General features: G+C 42.5%; 1 protein-coding gene across 2 annotated transcripts in view; it reads right to left on the minus strand.

The window, feature by feature from the left end:
* Positions 1-19957, minus strand: part of LOC311102177 (interleukin-1 receptor accessory protein-like) — a 31601-nt gene extending 11644 nt beyond the window's left edge. The window contains exons 1-3 of one of the 2 annotated variants that reach the window (XM_084143427.1): positions 19609-19957; positions 19279-19382; positions 12320-12414 (exon numbers count right to left, since the gene is read on the minus strand). In XM_084143427.1, coding sequence (XP_083999553.1) covers positions 12320-12414; positions 19279-19280 — 97 coding nt within the window. In that variant the 5' untranslated portion in view covers positions 19281-19382; positions 19609-19957. Of the gene's footprint in view, positions 1-12319; positions 12415-19278 lie in introns of both variants that reach the window. The other variant, XM_084143426.1, reaches the window with a different exon arrangement.
* Between the last annotated feature and the right edge of the window lie 337 nt (positions 19958-20294).

A 20294-nucleotide genomic window follows, 5' to 3' on the forward strand; every position in this document is an offset into this window, starting at 1 on the left:
ATGAGGAATCAGCCCAGAACTACACGGGAGGATCTTGTCAATGATCTCAAGGCAGCTGGGACCATAGTCACCAAGAAAACAATTGGTAACACACTACGCCGTGAAGGACTGAAATCCTACAGCGCCCGCAAGGTCCCCCTGCTCAAGAAAGCACATATACATGCCCATCTGAAGTTTGCCAATGAACATCTGAATGATTCAGAGGAGAACTGGGTGAACATGTTGTGGTCAGATGAGACCAAAATCGAGCTCTTTGGCATCAACTCAACTCGCCGTGTTTGGAGGAGGAGGAATGCTGCCTATGACCCCAAGAACACCATCCCCACCGTCAAACATTATGCTTTGGGGGTGTTTTTCTGCTAAGGGGACAGGACAACTTCACCGCATCAAAGGGACGATGGACGGCGCCATGTACCGTCAAATCTTGGATGAGAACCTCCTTCCCTCAGCCAGGGCATTGAAAATGGGTAGTGGATGGGTATTCCAGCATGACAAGGCAACAAAGGAGTGGCTCAAAAAGAAGCACATTAAGGTCCTGGAGTGGCCTAGCCAGTCTCCAGACCTTAATCCCATAGAAAATCTGTGGAGGGAGCTGAAGGTTCGAGTTGCCAAACGTCAGCCTCGAAACCTTAATGACTTGGAGAAGATCTGCAAAGAGGAGTGGAACAAAATCCCTCCTGAGATGTGTGCAAACCTGGTGGCCAATTACATGAAATGTCTGTCCTCTGTGATTGCCAACAAGGGTTTTGCCACCAAGTACTAAGTCATGTTTTGCAGAGGGGTCAAATACTTATTTCCCTCATTAAAATGCAAATCAATTGATAACATTTTTGACATGCGTTTTTCTGGATTTTCTTGTTGTTATTCTGTCTCTCACTGTTCAAATAAACCTACCATTAAAATTATAGACTGATCATTTCTTTGTCAGTGGGCAAACGTACAAAATCAGCAGGGGATCAAATACTTTTTTCTCTCACTGTATATATATATATTTTTTTTGTAAATATATTTTTTGTACATATATTATTTGTGTAATATATATATATATATATATATATAATTTTTTTAAAATGTATTTTTCCTTTATTATTTTCCCCTAACCCTACCACCCCTCCCCTAATTGGAGTAAACTAATGGACAACAACACTTAAGACTTCTACTTCCAGCTTATACATACTATATACATTTTACGGACACATTATATTTTACAATATTTATATTTTGTTTGTTTTTAGTCCCATCCTTCAGCTACCCTCAACCCCTCCCATCTATCTCTGAACACCATCCAGTTTTGATTTTTATTTGCCATATATTTTTCAACTGTGCTGTGATGTTTCACAAAAGTTCTGAACCTTTCTATTCTCATAGTTTCTACAGATTGTAAATTGATGATAAACATTTTTGCTTATTATATTATTGATCGATTGACTGACTTTTTAAACCACCCAGCAGTGCTATTTGCAGAGTTAGCTCCAGGTAAATGTTGCAATTCTTCAGCTATTCCTGAACCTGCGACCAAAAACAAGCTACATATGGACAGTCTCTTCGCAGCAAAATATGCAGAGGTGGGATGGTTGTATCCCCCATATATATAACATTCTATTGGTTGCAAGATTTTTGTATAATAATTTAAATGAAAAAAACTCTAAGTTTGGAATCCATCTTCATTTTGTGTATCAGTTCATAAACCATGTGCCATGGAATCGGTACATCGAAAATCTCTTCCCAACTATTCTGCAATCTATTTGGCACAGCTGTCCATTTTTTGGTCCTTAAATTAAACTGGTATACCTTTTTATTTATCACAGTCTTTTAAAACCAATTTTGGTCTTTAATGCTGGGGCGACAGACAGGTTCCTTATTTTCTCCCCTATCCACTTGCCTCTTAATTTTTGCAGTAATGCTGCAATTAGTTGGTTATAATTTTGAGTAGAGCAAACATTTCCATATATTTTTGTTAGCTGCATGTCTGACATAACTCCACCAATCCTATTTATGATATCATTTACAAAGATTATACTTTTATTTTATTTATCTCCAAAAATATAGTTGTTTTTATCAATTAGTATATTTGAGTCTTTTCTAGTGGATTAAACTGAAATAGCAACCAACTTTCTATGGCTTGTTTTAAAAATAACAATATTTTGGAGATTGTTTTATTTTCAAATAACCGAAAGTGAGAGGTTTTAATCTGAATAAGGGGAAAAAGGCCATTCTTGAACATGGGGTGAGACATTCTTAACAATCTCCCGGAGAACCAGTTTGGATTTTGTATGACTGAAGCCTTTAGTGAGAGGTCTAATGCTTTAATATTTAATAATTTCTGCACTCCAAATTCATATTAATTATATAAATAGGCCCGTTTAATTTTGCCTTTTGCTCATATAATTTTAAAAAAACAAGTTGCTAGGTGTAGGCCATAAGCAAATAGGTAAACTGGGATAATACTAAAGAGTTAATCAGGGTGATTTTTCCACAAATAGACAGGTATTTTCCTTTCCATGGTAGCAAGATCTTATCTATTTTTGCTAACTTTCTATTAAAATGTATTGTAATGAGATAATTTATTTATTTTGTGATATGAACACAGAGTATGTCCACATAGCCGTCAGACCATTTAATTGGTAAACTATACAGTAATGTAAATTTTTTATTTTTTTGTGATCCAATACGTAATATAGTGCATTTATCATAATTTGGTTGTAATCCAAAGAGGTTAGAAAAATTATCTAGATCCTCTATGAGGCTATGGGGGGATCCAAATTGTGGATTTAAAAGAAAACAATAATCAGCGTACAAAACACCTTTGTTTTAAAGCCCTGGATTTCTAGCCGCTTGATATTATTGTTTGATCTGATTTTAATAGCTAACATTTCAATGGCTATAATAAATAGATATGGCAATAGTGGACAACCTTGTTTTACTCCTCTTGACAGTTTAATACTTTCTGAGAAGTAGACATTATTTACTGTTTTACACCTAGCTACTATACATAACTTTAACCCATTGTATAAGAGATTCTCCAAAATTTAAATATTCCAGGCATTTATATATAATTCCAGTCGTACTTTATCAAAAGCCATTTCAAAGTCAGCTATGAATACCAGGCCTGGTTTCCCAGACTTTTCCCAGTCCATTTAAAAAACATGTCTGATTAGGATTAATAATATCCGAGAATACCTTTTTAATTCTATGCGCTATGCATTTTGCTATCATTTTTTCAGCAGTGTAAGGGGTCTCCAATTTTTTTAATGGACTGGATCTTTATATTTAACACTTGGGTCCTGTTTCAGTAATAATAAAATCAGACCTTCTTGTTGAGTATATGATAATCTACCATTTTTATAGGAGTGGTTAAAACATGCTAATAACGGTCCTCTGAGTACATCAAAAAAGGTTTGGTATACCTCAACTGGTATGCCATCCAGCCCTGGAGTTTTCCCGGACTTACAGTGCCTTGCAAAAGTATTCATCCCCCTTGGTGTTTTTCCTATTTTGTTGCATTACAACCTGTAATTTAAATTGATTTTTATTTGGATTTCATGTAATGGACATACACAAAATAGTCCAAATTGGTGAAGTGAAATGAAAGAAATAACTTGTTTAAAAAAATTCTAAAAAATAAATAACGGAAAAGTGGTGCGTGCATATGTGTTCACCCCCTTTGCTATGAAGCCCCTAAATAAGATCTGGTGCAACCAATTACCTTCAGAAGTCACATAATTAGTTAAATAAAGTCCACCTGTGTTCAATCTAAGTGTCACATGATCTGTCACATGATCTCAGTATATATACACCTGTTCTGAAAGGCCCCAGAGTCTGCAACACCACTAAGCAAGGGGCACCACCAAGCAAGCGGCACCATGAAGACCAAGGTCGTGGAGAAGTACAGATCAGGGTTGGGTTATAAAAAATATCAGAAACTTTGAACATCCCACGGAGCACCACTAAATCCATTATTTAAAAATGGAAAGAATATGGCACCACAAAAACCAGGAAAGAGAGGGCCGCCCACCAAAACTCACGGACCAGGCAAGGAGGGCATTCATCAGAGAGGCAACAAAGAGACCAAAGATAACCCTGAAGGAGCTGCAAAGCTCCACAGCAGAGATTGGAGTATCTGTCCATAGGACCATTTTAAGCCGTACACTCCACAGAGCTCGGCTTTACGGAAGGGTGGCCAGAAAAAGGCCATTGCTTAAAGAAAAAAATAAGCAAACACGTTTGGTGTTCACCAAAAGGCATGTGGGAGACTCCCCAACCATATGGAAGGAGGTACTCTAGTCAGATGAGACTAAAATTCAGCTTTTTGGCGATCAAGGAAAACGCTATGTCTGGCGCAAACCCAACACCTCTCATCACCCCGAGAACACCATCCCCACAGTGAAGCATGGTGGTGGCAGCATCATGCTGTGGTGATGTTTTTCATCGGCAGGGACTGGGAAACTGGTCAGAATTGAAGGAATGATGGATGGCGCTAAATACAGGGAAATTCTTGAGGGAAACCTGTTTCAGTCTTCCAGAGCTTTGAGACTGGGACTGAGGTTCACCTTCCAGCAGGCCAATGACCCTAAGCATACTGCTAAAGCAACACTCGAGTGGTTTAAGGGGAAACATTTAAAATGTCTTGGAATGTCCTAGTCAAAGCCCAGAACTCAATCCAATTGAGAATCTGTGGTATGACTTAAAGATTGCTGTACACCAGCGGAACCCATCCAACTTGAAGGTGCTGGAGCATTTTTGCCTTGAAGAATGGGCAAAAATCCAGTGGCTAGATGTGCCAAGCTGATAGAGACATACCCCAAGAGACTTGCAGCTGTAATTGTTGCATAAGGTGGCTCTACAAAGTATTGACTTTGGGTGAATAGTTATGCACGCTCAAGTTTTCTTGTTTGTTTCACCCAAAAAATATTTAGCATCTTCAAAGTGGTAGGCATGTTGTGTAAATCAAATGATACAACCCCCCCCCCAAAATCCATTTTAATTCCAGGTTGTAAGGCACACGTGTCAAACTCATTCCACGGAGGGCCGAGTGTCTGCGGGTTTTCGCTCCTCCCTTGGACTTGATTGATGAATTAAGGTCAGTAATTAGTAAATAACTCCCCTCACCTGGTTGTCTAGGTCTAAATTTACAGGAAAAACCAAAAACCAGCAGACACTAGGCCCTCCATGGAATGAGTTTGACACCCCTGTTGTAAGGCAACAAAATAGGAAAAATGCCGGGGGGGGGGTGAATACTTTCGCAAGCCACTGTAAAGGCTTTAATTAAAACAAGAAGTTCCTTCTCTGTAATTTGGCTTTCACATGAGTCTTTCTGTACAGCTGTTCATTTTACATTATTAATAGAAAAAATATCCTTATATTAACTTTGTTTAGTAGAGATGGAGACTGAAATGAAAACATATGCATAAAGTACCTTGCTTCCTCTTTCAAAATATTGTGAGGTGAATCACGGGTGACGCCGTCATTTGTAACAAGTTTCAGTAAATTATTTTTAGTAGCATTTCCATGTTGAAGATTAAAAAATAATTTGGTGCAATTTTCTCCATATTCCATCCTGTTCGCTTTATTTTTATAATATACAGTGCATTCGGAAAGTATTCAGACCCCTTGACTTTTTCCACATTTTGTACGTTACAGCCTTACTCTAAAATTGATTCAATTGTTTTTTTCCCCCCTCAATCTACACACAATACCCCATAATGCAAAAGCTAAAACATGATTTATTTTATTTTATATAAAAACAAAACTGAAATATCACATTTACATAAGTATTCAGACCCTTTACTCAGTACTTTGTTGAAGCACCTTTGGCAGCGATTACAGCCTCGAGTCTTCTTGGGAATGACGCTACAAGCTTGGCACACCTGTATTTGGAGAGTTTCTCCCATTCTTCTCTGCAGATCCTCTCACGCTCTGTCAGGTTGGATGGGGATCGTCGCTGCACAGCTATTTTCAGGTCTCTTCAGAAACGTTCGATCGGGTTCAAGTCCGGTCTCTGACTGGGCCACTCAAAGACATTCAGACTTGTCCCAAAGCTACTCCTGTGTTGTCTTGGCTGTGTGCTTAGGGTCTTTGTCCTGTTGGAAGGTGAACCTTCGCCCCAGTCTGAGGTCCTGAGTGCTCTTGAGCAGGTTTTCATCAAGGATCTCTCTGTACTTTGCTCCGTTCACCTTCCCCTCAACCCTGACTAGTCTACCAGTCCCTGCCGCTGAAAAACATTCCCGCAGCATGATGCTGCCACCACCATGCTTCACCGTAGGTATGGTGCCAGGTTTCCTCCAGATGTGACGCTTGGCATTCAGTCCAAAGAGTTTAATCTTGGTTTCATCAGACCAGAATATCTTGTTTCTCATCGTCTGAGAGTCCTTTAGGTACCTTCTGGCAATCTCGAAGCGGGCTGTCATGTGGCTTTTATTGAGGAGTGTCTTCAGTCTGGCCACTCTACAATAAAGGCCTGATTGGTAGAGTGTTGCAGAGATGGTTGTCGTTCTGGAAGGTTCTCCCATCTCCACAGAGGACCTCTGGAGCTCTGTCAGAGTAACCATAGGGTTCTTGGTCACCACCCTGACCAAGGCCCTTCTCCCTCGATTGCTCAGATTGGCCGGGCGGCCAGCTCTAGGAAGAGCCTTGGTGGTTCCAAACTTCTTCTATTTAAAAATGATGGAGGCCACTGTGTTCTTGGGGACCTTAAATGCTGCAGACATTTTTTGGTACCCATCCCCAGCTCTGTGCCTCGACACAATCCTGTCTCGGAGCGCAATGGGCAATTCCTTCGACCTCATGGCTTGGTTTTTTTCTCTGACATGCACTGTCAACTGTGGGACCTTATATAGACAGGTGTGTGCCTTTCCAAATCATGTCCAGTCAATTGAATTTACCACAGGTGGACTCCAATCAAGTTGTAGAAACATCTCAAGGATGATCAATGGAAACAGGATGCACCTGAGCTCAATTTCGAGTCTCATAGCAAAGTGTTTGAATACTTACGTAAATAAGGTTTTTATTTTTCATTTTTTAATACATTTGCAAAAAATCTAAAAACCTGTTTTTGCTTTGTCATTATGGGGTATTGATGAGCAAAAACATTTTTGCAATCCATTTTAGAATAAGGCTGTAATGTAACAAAATGTGGAAAAAGGGAAGGGGTCTGAATACTTTCCGAATACACTGTATCACACGACACGAGTCACGACCCCACGATCGTTCAAATTATAATAAACATAACATTTATTAACATCATCCAGTAGAACTGTAAAAAGAGAGATATAATTTGAGCTTTGGAAACAAGTGCTTTCATTTATGATGCATGGCGTGGGCCTCGTTTCACAGGAGCATTGTAAAATAAGCTTTCTCTCAATGAACCAGCCTTAACGAATTTCGTTTATATACATAGAGTTTAATTGTCCAACATCAGTTTTATAATTTCTTCATTTTGTGGACGCCTAGAGTGTCCTCTTTCCACTGCTGTGGTGCTGAATAGCAGCGGGAATGGGGAGTGGGGCGGGCCGCCCTGGTGTTCCTAGACAGCCATGTTTTATTATTTATTAGGCCTAATTAAAATGTTAATTCCCAGGCTAAATTAAATTAGAGAGGCCTAGATTGTATTTGAAAACAGCTGTGTTTTGTTATTTATTAAAATGTTAATACAAATAGCCTATAGGACACGTCGTTTGCAAATTATATTAAGTTGTGTAGGCTAAATGTTTTTTTCTTTTTTTAAATGATATTAATTTATGATTTATAGCAGGGATGAAGATGCAACACAATGATTTGCTTTTCAATAAAACCTGTCATGTTGGTATAAGAACATCGTTTTACTTAATTTTATTACAACTTTACAGGCTAATTTAGATTCTGTTAATAAGAATTACAATAATCTAAAATGTGATTTTGAGCACCGTGGGTGGACGCCCTAATGCATTACGCACCCAATGCATATGGATATCTGGTAAATTTCTCAGATGTCCGGTAAATTTAAATCTTGGCAGTCAAGTTGTCCAGTGCCAAATTTACCCTGAACTAAATATAATACCCACTGCTAGTAGCCATGTACTCATCCAACAGTACATTTAAATGTCCTAAAAAACGTTGCAGTTGTAGGCTACTACCCATGATACCTATAGGCCTATGCCCTCGCAACGGTCATTGTGCATTTTGCGTGCGCACCATTCCATATCTCAAAGCCATATCAAATATATTGGTTGTAAAATAGTTGCGATTGAGCTGAATATTGAGAGTTGAGAAACAGGCACAGGGGCAGGGCACACACTTTCATTAGAGGAATCATGAGGATAATGCACTTTACCATTTGACCAAATCTAGTAATGACCAAAACTACCTCCATACTTCCATTTGTTTGTATGGTTTGCATTCAGACAGGTCCCGTGACCCCATCGTGTTCGTGAGAGTCTCCCCTTTCCATAGAGTGGTCATAATAGTTTTGTAGGCCAAACCGTTTTTGTGAGAAGACCGATTTTCGGGATGTCTCATGGTCTGACAAATCTCTAGCTTAAATTGACGGATTTTGATGGGGATTTTATTATTATATTACTTAGATTGACACACAGGTGTGTCAATCGACTCTTAAGGATTAATGCGAAATTCCAGTAATGTTTTGAAGATTTCTCACAAAAACAAGCGTATCTCTATGAAATGTCAACGGAGCACTGAGAATACTGCAAGGTTTTTATTTTCAAACCCTTTTACATTTAATTCAGCTTGTGTCATGTTCATTTTGCGACTCGCGGATACAACTTTGCAGACGACCACCACAACATAAAAAATACTCAACAGTTGCAGCAAGAAAGTGGCACCGCTCTGTCAACAGAGCTCGGTGCTTATTATCAGATGTTTTAGGTTACGAAATCTGAACTTTTTTTATATAATGTTAATGATTTGTTAGAGAAAGATCACACTGAACGATTCAGAACTAAAATGTTTTTTATAACATAAGGAAGTGAAATGTCATCACCAAAGCGAGTTTTCACCCACTCTTTTTGCAGCAGGCAGGTTACAACATGCTAAAACCAACTGATGAAATCACTGGCGACCAATATACTTGCACATATTTTGTGCAGGAGTAGAGAGATGTGGGTTTATTTTTACAACTTTCTCACTGCCTATCGGAGTATGCTACAAGAATTTAATTAAATTTTTATTCAACCTTTATTTAACTAGGCAAGTCAAGAAGACAGGTCACATGAGACAATGTTCGCGAATGGATTTTGAAATTTGGAATATTGACAAGTGGCAGTTGGGACGTTGAGTGTGCATCTTGCAGACTCAAGTGATCACTACCGAACACAACAGCAAGTGGCCACTCGATAAAGGGCTTAGGGGCCAAGTGTTCGGTTTGAGATTCAGCCAGAGAATGTGCTAATTCAACCAGAAACATAAAGGGCCTGTCAACCTATTCTCGAATTCCCAATGCCAAGTCAACCCCAAGCTAGAGTCCTGCAAACATTTTAAATCAAGAAAATACACTTCCAAATACAAATTTCATTCTGTGAATGGCGAGGCAGACATAAGGCTACCAGCCACGCATGCATTGAGAGTGTGTGGAGCCAGGAACTGTCCCTTACAGTGAGGGAAAAAAGTATTTGATCCCCTGCTGATTTTGTACGTTTGCCCACTGACAAAGAAATTATCAGTCTATAATTTTAATGGTAGGTTTACTTGAACAGTGAGAGAGACAGAATAACAAAAAAAAATCCTGAAAAACGCATGTCAAAAATGTTATAAATTGATTTGCATTTTAATGAGGGAATAAGTATTTGACCCCCTCTCAATCAGAAAGATTTCCGTCTCCCAGGTGTCTTTTATACAGGTAACGAGCTGAGATTAGGAGCACACTCTTAAAAGGGAGTGCTCCTAATCTCAGTTTGTTACCTGTATAAAAAAGACACCTGTCCACAGAAGCAATCAATTAATCAGATTCCAAACTCTCCACCATGGCCAAGACCTACACAAGGCTGGAATGGCCTACAAGACATCGGCAAGCAGCTTGTTGAGAAGGTGACAACAGTTGGTGCGATTATTCGCAAATGGAAGAAACACAAAATAACTGTCAATCTCCCTCGGCCTGGGGCTCCATGCAAGATCTCACCTCGTGGAGTTGCAATGATCATGAGAACGGTGAAGATTCAGCCCAGAACTACACGGGAGGATCTTGTCAATGATCTCAAGACAGCTGGGACCATAGTCACCAAGAAAACAATTGGTAACACGCTACGCCGTGAAGGACTGAAATCCTGCAGCGCCCGCAAGGTCCCCCTGCTCAAGATAGCACATATACATGCTCGTCTGAAGTTTGCCAATGAACATCTGGGTGAAAGTGTTGTGGTCAGATGAGACCAAAATCGAGCTCTTTGGCATCAACTCAACTCGCCGTGTTTGGAGGAGGAGGAATGCTGCCTATGACCCCAAGAACACCATCCCCACCGTCAAACATGGAGGTGGAAACATTATGCTTTGGGGGTGTTTTTCTGGTAAGGGGACAGGACAACTTCACCGCATCAAAGGGACGATGGACGGGGCCATGTACCGTCAAATCTTGGGTGAGAACCTCCTTACCTCTGCCAGGGCATTGAAAATCGGTCGTGGATGGGTATTCCAGCATGACAATGACCCAAAACACATGGCCAAGGCAACATAGGAGTAGCTCAAGAAGAAGCACATTAAGGTCCTGGAGTGGCCTAGCCAGTCTCCAGACCTTAATCCCATAGAAAATCTGTGGAGGGAGATGAAGGTTCGAGTTGCCAAACGTCAGCCTCGAAACCTTAATGACTTGGAGAAGATCTGCAGAGAGGAGTGGGACAAAATCCATCCTGAGATGTGTGCAAACCTGGTGGCCAACTACAAGAAACTTCTGACCTCTGTGATTGCCAACAAGGGTTTTGCCACCAAGTACTAAGTCATATTTTGCAGAGGGGTCAAATATATATTTCCCTCATTAAAATGCAAATCAATTTATAACATTTTTGACATGCGTTTTTCTGGATTTTTTGGTTGTTATTCTGTCTCTCACTGTTCAAATAAACCTACCATTAAAATTATAGACTGATCATTTCTTTGTCAGTGGGCAAACGTACAAAATCAGCAGGGGATCAAATACTTTTTTCCCTCACTGTATTTGTGTGGTGCTAAAACTTTCTAATTCGTCCACGCTCAGAGCTTATGTTCATTCTCCCCATGTGAGAATACGGCACGTTGCCAAGTTTACTTTTCTTGGATAGCCGAGCTCACTCAAAAATGGCTAACGTAGGCCTAACCGGAGAAATATAAAGAAAGGTTATGATAAGGGAATAGTGCTGCGCGAGTGAAATCCCCAGTTTGGAAGGTCAACAACGCGATAGATGGATACACAGCCTACACAAAGTACAAGCAGGTAGGCCTATTTGTTTTCGATAATTCTGTTAATTATCAGTTAATCATTACATGAATTCAGGCATACGCAGGCCATATGAAGTATTAACCGGTGGGGGTGATAAGATTTAGAGTAGCCTACTAAATAAATGTAGCCTATTTTTGCAGCCTATATTCTATCCTGGGAACGGTTTCTTTAAGTTTGAATTAGGCCTAAACTATTTGATTATCTAAACAATATTGAATGTAAAGGTATTGTTTTATTATGTCGGCTATAGGCTTTCATTAGGTAAGAAGGCTAATTAGAATCAGAATCACCTTTATTTGCCAAGGACATTTGCACATACTCAGAATTTTACATGGTGATAGAAGGCAATGTTTCTTAAAGCGATTTGAGTGACGCATCACATTGTGAAAATAAAAACATATTGTTCTTAATTCATGGTATGGTTTCCTTTTATCCAAATGTTGAATAAGGGGACTAGTAATAATAGCCTAATAGTAATAATTATGATAAAGCCTACTACTCTGGATTCATTTTTTTTTTAAATCATTAAATTAATGTCATATGGCGGGTAACGGATCAGCTCTCGGAACAATTCAATCCGGGTGGGTTGGGTTGTGGAGAAAAATCTGTCCTGGTGTCGGGTATCTGGTGGGGCTCGAAATTGATGTGGCTGGCGTGGGGCGGGTGTGGCTCAAAAAAACTGACCCGTGTAGGACTCTACCCCAAGCCCCTACACCCTAAACACGTAGATGTGGGACAGTTTGGGAAGGACTGGATAGGTGTAATAAATATGGTGTGAACTCCATTTAGCAAAGCGGAGCTATTCTCATATTCACATCCAATCTTTTCTAATCTACATTAATTTGCTACGGAGGGGACTAGGGGTCATATTTGGAGTGGAGCATAATACTGACCAATCAAAACCTTGTCTGAACTGCCACTCACCTGAGTGGACACTGGATTGAGTGGCGGCTGGAGTAGCCCCTCCTACTCCCACCATGGCGACTGAGAGAGACAGGAGAGCTGTGGTGAAGAGAACCCTGGGGAGGAAGAGGGAAATCATTACAATACGTCTGCCTCGATCTCTACAATAACTCAGCTATTAATTATACATACATTGATTTAGCACTCGGTCAGTTGTCACACTTTGCAGGGGGTTGAGGTGAAAGAGACTAAATGATGGGACAGGGTCATAGGAGAGGCAGATGGAGAGAGAGAGAGGGAGAGAGAGTTGGAGGGACAGGGTCATAGGAGAGGCAGATGGAGAGAGAGAGAGGGAGAGAGAGTTGGAGGGACAGGGTCATAGGAGAGGCAGATGGAGAGAGAGAGAGGGAGAGAGAGTTGGAGGGACAGGGTCATAGGAGAGGCAGATGGAGAGAGAGAGAGGGAGAGAGAGTTGGAGGGACAGGGTCATAGGAGAGGCAGATGGAGAGAGAGAGAGGGAGAGAGAGTTGGAGGGACAGGGTCATAGGAGAGGCAGATGGAGAGAGAGAGAGGGAGAGAGAGTTGGAGGGACAGGGTCATAGGAGAGGCAGATGGAGAGAGAGAGAGGGAGAGAGAGTTGGAGAGTTGAAGGTAAAGAGATAAAGAGAGAGATGGGGGTAAGGAGAGAGAAAGAGAGAGACAGATGGAGAGAAGGAGACAGAAAGAAAGAGAGCTGGAGAGAAGGAGACGAGATAGGGAATGTGAGAGAGAAAGAGAGAAGTGGAGGGAAGGAGAGAGTAAAGAGAGAAGTGGAGGAAAGGAGAGAAGGGGGATACAAAATGATGGTGATTTGCCACGCATGAAAGGACTGAGGTAGGTAATGGCGGGTGGCGGCTCCCCGGAGGCACATGGATGCCTCCACCTCCACAACAACAACATCGATCACCGCTTTTTACTGCAAAAGCACAGAGGGAGATGAACAAGAGGCTGCTACCTTCTGCCCAAAGTCTCTGTGCCATACTATCACTGACTGAGGCACTCAGAAAACTTGGCTTGGTGTTATGATGAGTTTCTCTGGTATTCAAGTAATCAAGGATGTAAGAATTTACTTAGACATTCTGTGGAGATCTTATACCAAGTATTTATTGGATCACGAGCTTGTGGGTTCATCTAACAAACGGACATAGCTCTGCCCTTTGTCAGTTGAACTGCCCACACACACAAATCTCACAGCTTTTATACTCTTGGTTATCCTTCCTTTCACATACATCTGGCAACCATCATAGGCACTCCCTTTCTCTGTTGTTATTACCCTTTGCCCCAAGTCATTATATCCTGTCCATCAATCATACTACCCTAAACATCAGTAATCTCCTTTGACATAAGGAATGTAGACTCCATGGCCCCAAACCAATTATCTCGTAACTCTACCTCGGTCCTCACAATACTATGACATGACATCATTACACTTTGCTTGGTCTGCCTGTCCAGATACACTGGCACTGAACAGAGATGTAGAATTAAATATAACTTGGAGACACTTAGGGCTCAATTCGATCAAACCCGCTCTGCAGTATTTAGAGCATAGCTCTTGATTCCCATAGTCAAATAAAATCACAGATTTTTTTTCTAAGAGTATAAAACGAAGTGCTATCTAGAACCTAAAAGGGTTATTTGGCTGTCCCCATAGGATAACCCTTTGAATAACCCATTTTGGTTCCATGTAAAACCATTTCCACAGAGGGTTCTACATGGAACCCAAAATGGTTCTCCTATTGGGGACAGGCAAAGAACCCTTTTGGAACCATTTTTTCTAAAAGTGTACTGTAAAATCTACAACAACAACCAGGTAGACTACCCACATATAGTATAGATATTCATCAGAATAAAAAGTATGCATGCATGAGCATTAGTTTGTAATTAAAGAAACTGTTGAGGCGGTTTTGATTGAATTCCAGCCTGAGACACAGTGAAATGTGGAATAGGTATATTAGAAACACAGAAATGAAGATGAGAGGACTCTATGACCAAGACTAGCTTTGCACTTGGCTATCTAACAGTAGCTGCTAGGGGTAAATCATAACCTACAGTTGTGTTTTGTTTTTTACATATTGGTAGCCCGAGTCGTTCAAGGAATTCGGGACATGGGTGACTAGTTAACGTTAGTTTGGCTCTCTCTGTGTGTTCGTGCCGTGAAAGGAGGGGTTCTTCTTTGTCTGAAAGCAATGGCTAGCTAGTTTGCTAACTATTCTAGCTAACTAACTGGCTGAATAAGTTGACGACGGACTCGCTCAAGCTGTCGGGACTAACCCACAACGTTAGACACGGACACGAACGATCTGCTTGCGTGTTGATACACTGGTGGTTTGTTGTGGCCGAGTATTGGCGCTAAACCGTGTTGTTGGAGTCCGGCATGCTAGCTGGCTGTGGCGTCTTATGACTAGGTGCCCGGACGATTTTCACAGAATAATACTGTACCTAGTTAGCTAGCTGAATAAACTAAGTTAGTCTATTCCTAGAAAACATTGAACCGCTGTAGTTTACAACAATTATAGTTTCTGAGGTGGAAGTTGTGAGAGTTATTTTTGGGAGTTGTGGTGAGGGAGGCCCCGCTCTCTCCTTTCCCAGATGTTTAGTTCATTTCATTCCGATCTCCTCTGCATTATTGTAGCCATTTGCTGCAGCCTGTCAACTATGCCTCTGCCTATCCCTGTTCTCTCCTCTCCACACAGGCTATACAAACGCCTCACACCGCGTGGCTGCTGCCTCTCTAACCTGGTGGTCCCTGCACGCACCACCCACGTGGAGTTCCAGGTCTCAGGCAGCCTCTGGAACTGCCGTTCTGCTGCCAACAAGGCAAAGTTCATCTCAGCCTATGCTACCCTCCAGTCCCTCGACTTCTTGGCGCTGACGGAAACATGGATTACCACTGAAAACACTGCTACTCCTACTGCTCTCTCTTCGTCTGACCATGTGTTCTCGCATACCCCGAGAGCATCTGGTCAGCGGGGTGGTGGCACAGGAATCCTCATCTCTCCCAAGTGGACATTCTCAATTTTTCCCCTGACCCATCTGTCTATCTCCTCATTTGAATTCCATGCTGTCACAGTCACTAGCCCATTTAAGCTTAATATCCTTGTCATCTATCGCCCTCCAGGTTCCCTTGGAGAGTTCATCAATGAGCTTGACGCCTTGATAAGTTCCTTTCCTGAGGATGGCTCACCCCTCACAGTTCTGGGGGATTTCAACCTCCCTACGTCTACATTTGACTCATTTCTCTCTGCCTCCTTCTTTCCACTCCTCTCCTTTTTTGACCTCACCCTCTCACCGTCCCCCCCTACTCACAAGGCAGGCAATACGCTTGACCTCATCTTTACTAGATGCTGTTGTTCTACTAATCTCACTGCAACTCCCCTCCATGTCTCCGATCACTACTTTGTATCCTTTTCTCTCTCGCTCTCCTCCAACACTACTCACTCTGCCCCTACACAGATGGTAATGCGCCGTCGCAACCTTCGCTCTCTCTCTCCCGCTACTCTCTCCTCTTCCATCCTATCATCTCTTCCCTCTGCTCAATCCTTCTCCCTCCAATCTCCTGATTCTGCCTCCTCAACCCTCCTCTCCTCCCTTTCTGTATCCTTTGACTCTCTATGTCCCCTATCCTCCCGGCCGGCTCGGTCCTCCCCTCCAGCTCCGTGGCTTGATGACTCATTGCGAGCTCACAGAACAGAGCTCCGGGCAGCTGAGCGGAAATGGAAGAAAACTAGACTCCCTGCGGACCTGGCATCTTTTCACTCCCTCCTCTCTACATTTTCTTCATCTGTTTCTGCTGCTAAGGCCACTTTCTACCACTCTAAATTCCAAGCATCTGCCTCTAACCCTAGGAAGCTCTTTGCCACATTCTCCTCCCTGCTGAATCCCCCCCCCCCCCCTCCTCCCTCTCTGTGGATGACTTCGTCAACCAATTTGAAAAGAAGGTTGACGACAACCGATCCTCGTTTGTTAAGTCAAATGACACTGCTGGTCCTGCTCACACTGCCCTACCCTATGCTTTGACTTCTTTCTCCCCTCTCTCTCCAGATAAAATCTTGCGACTTGTGACGGCAGGCCGCCCAACAACCTGCCCGCTTGACCCTATCCCCTCCTCTCTTCTCCAGACCATCTCCGGTGACCTTCTTCCTTACCTCACCGATCAACTCATCTTTGACCGCTGGCTATGTCCCTTCCGTCTTCAAGAGAGCGAGAGTTGCACCCCTTCTCAAAATACCAACACTCGATCCCTCTGATGTCAACAACTACAGACCAGTATCCCTTCTTTCTTTTCTCTCCAAAACTATTGAGCGTGCCGTCTTTAGCCAACTCTCTTGCTATCTCTCTCAGAATGACCTTCTTGATCCAAACCAGTCAGGTTTCAAGACTGGTCATTCAACTGAGACTGCTCTTCTCTGAGTCACGGAGGCTCTCCGCACTGCTAAAGCTAACTCTCTCTCCTCTGCTCTTGTCCTTCTAGACCTGTCTGCTGCATTTGATACTGTGAACCATCAGTTCCTCCTCTCCACCCTCTCCGAGCTGGGCATCTCCGGCGCGGCTCACTCTTGGATTGCGTCCTACCTGACCAGTCGCTCCTACCAAGTGGCGTGGCGAGAAGCTGTCTCCGCACCACGTGCTCTCACCACTGGTGTCCCCCAGGGCTCAGTTTTAGGCCCTCTCCTATTCTCGCTATACACCAAGTCACTTGGCTCTGTCATATCCTCACATGGCCTCTCCTATCATTGCTACGCAGACGACACACAACTAATCTTCTCCTTTCCCCCTTCTGATAACCAGGTGGCGAATCGCATCTCTGCATGTCTGGCAGACATATCAGTATGGATGACGGATCACCACCTCAAGCTGAACCTTGGCAAGACGGAGCTGCTCTTCCTCCCGGGGAAGGACTGCCTGTTCCATGATCTCGCCATCACGGTTGACAACTCCGTTGTGTCCTCCTCCCAGAGTGCGAAGAGCCTTGGCGTGACCCTGGACAACACCCTGTCGTTCTCCGCTAACATCAAGGCGGTGACCCGATCCTGTAGGTTCATGCTCTACAACATTCGGAGAGTACGACCCTGCCTTACACAGGAAGCGGCACAGGTCCTAATCCAGGCACTTGTCATCTCCCGTCTGGATTACTGCAACTCGCTGTTGGCTGGGCTCCCTGCCTGTGCCATTAAACCCCTACAACTCATCCAGAATGCCGCAGCCCGTCTGGTGTTCAACCTTCCCAAGTTCTCTCACGTCACCCCGCTCCTCCGCACACTCCACTGGCTTCCAGTTGAAGCTCGCATCTGCTACAAGACCATGGTGCTTGCCTACGGAGCTGTGAGGGGAACGGCACCTCCATACCTTCAGGCTCTGATCAGTCCCTACACCCAAACGAGGGCATTGCGTTCATCCACCTCTGGCCTGCTGGCTCCCCTACCTCTGCGGAAGCATAGTTCCCGCTCAGCCCAGTCAAAACTGTTCGCTGCTCTGGCACCCCAATGGTGGAACAAGCTCCCTCACGACGCCAGGACAGCGGAGTCACTCACCACCTTCCGGAGACATTTGAAACCCCACCTCTTTAAGGAATACCTGGGATAGGATAAAGTAATCATTCTACCCACCCCCCTTACCCCAACCCCCCCCCCCCAAAAAAAAAATGAATGAAAAGAAAAAAAGAAAAGAAAAGAAAAAATACAAAGATAAAAAAAAATTATAATAATAATTTATACAAAAAATTACATTGGAAAGTGGTTATCCCACTGGCTATAAGGTGAATGCACCAATTTGTAAGTCGCTCTGGATAAGAGCGTCTGCTAAATGACGTAAATGTAAGGCACAAAACATGGTCAAATATAAACACAGATACACTGACGCTGTACGTAACATGAAAAACAAAAAGAACACTAAACTCACACAGATGTGTAATCTGAAAACAGATGTTTATCTTAAAGGGATAGTTCAACCAAATTACATATTGGTTTTCTTACCCTGTAAGCAGTCTATAAACAGGGTAAGGAAACCTATATGTAGGCCTCCTGTAGCTCAGTTGGTAGAGCATGGCGCTTGCAACGCCAGGGTTGTGGGTTCGATTCCCACGGGGGGCCAGTATGAAAAATGTATGCACTCATTAACTGTAAATCGCTCTGGATAAGAGCGTCTGCTAAATGACTAAAATGTAAATGTAATTTGGGTGAACCATCTCTTTCAACTCTCCCTTTATATTCACTTTAGTTTCTGCTCAAATGTAACATAAGCTGACTTGTGCAAAATAAAGTTAGGCTACTTCATTTGATGTACAATACAATATTGGACACAACAGCATTTTAATTTAAGGTTAGGCTAATTTAACTAAAAACCACTATCTTCTTTCTGCTTATCTGAGTGTCACAAATGACTGCTTTAGTAGCCAATTTTCTGGAAACATCGCCTATACTGCCTGAATTAGCCTTAGAATTTCTCATTATCATTCAACCACAGGATGATAGGGAGAAGTTTTCTAATGAATCACGAAATTACTTAAAACGGACTTGCATCTATATCTTAAATTAATTGATTCTGCTTCCACAAAAGAGCACTCATGTCTGAAAGAAAATCTAATTATCTGCTATAATCGATATTGCACTCTTCCTGTGTCCTCTAGCAAGCTCAGACAACAGCGAGACAAACGCCAATGTCTCAGTCTGTCATTTGCTTAACCAGGTCCAATCACAATCTGATGGAGAAGAGGGTCTTTCTGTCAAAACTGACAAACTGTATGAAAACGCATAAATTAATTACAATAGATGTATAGAGATTTCTCTGCTTGCACTGTATGGGAAAAGCATTATTGCTTGAATTGTTTGGATTATAGGCTGAGAGTGAATAAAAGGAAAGCTATTGTCTATACATGCAACTAGTACAGCAACAGTGCACAATAGGTAATAAACGGCAACAGAGCACAATGTGGTAATACTTACATCTCCACAAATCCACCGGTTCCCTCTGTAGCGCTGAAGACTGCGACCAGAGGTGACACGCCGTGTAGGGCAGAGTGGCTATTGTAGGGTGAGGTTACAGCCGGCTGCAGTTGAGTCAGACAAATTTATGATCAGAGAGGAACGAGGGACACGGCGGCCGTGCCAGTACCGGGCTTGATTTACTGGACCATTCAGCACGTGTCAGTAAATCATATGGAAAACGGCAACCACACGGTCTTGGGAATCCTTCCAATTAAAACACAGTCGAGCACCCTCAAGATTATCTAGGCAGTAGGCTACAGAGTATAGCCTATTACACATAAAACGTACCTGTCCGTTTGACAAATGACTGCCAGCCGTCGTAAACTACTTTGAGGTATCTTGATATGCAATTCACCGCGAGCCCCCCTTGCGATCTCCCAGGTACCACTGGTAATTTAAGTTAAATAACACTCCTCGCATTGTGTTGTTGGATTTAGGAGTAGATAAAGCCACCAAAGAAATACTTCTTTCAGCAGGCTATTCGATACCTCAATCAGACACCATTCTTTCTTCTAGACTTCAACATAAGCTGCATTATTGGCTTATAGGTACAGGCTAAGTGCTACGACAACATATTTACATTTAAGGAAATAAATAATGCTCTGCATACTGCCATGATGAAGGAAGTGAATCATGTACCAGAAAGTTCAACTCCTCCCCTCCACGGAAAACCCAAATTGCGAAATCTCCAAAATAGGGCGGGTTTTTTCTATTATGCGGTGACTGAAGTCTATGGGTATTTCTCAACTTTACTTGCAGCTTCAGCCTGGTATCAGCCGTTAACCGTAAATCAGGTATGGTGTTGCGAAAAGAGAGCCGTCACAATACATGATGCCTAAGTGAATACATTGCATTCAATGTGGGAAGATTACACACAATTGCTGCTTAGAGAAATGCTTCACGGATAGAGATGGGCATTTTACCTTTTTTGACTGTACTTGCATGACTAGAACAAGGGTGGCACAGGAGAAAAA

The sequence above is a fragment of the Coregonus lavaretus genome (genome assembly GCF_964263955.1).
Source record: "Coregonus lavaretus genome assembly, chromosome: 26".
NCBI lineage: Eukaryota > Metazoa > Chordata > Actinopteri > Salmoniformes > Salmonidae > Coregonus > Coregonus lavaretus.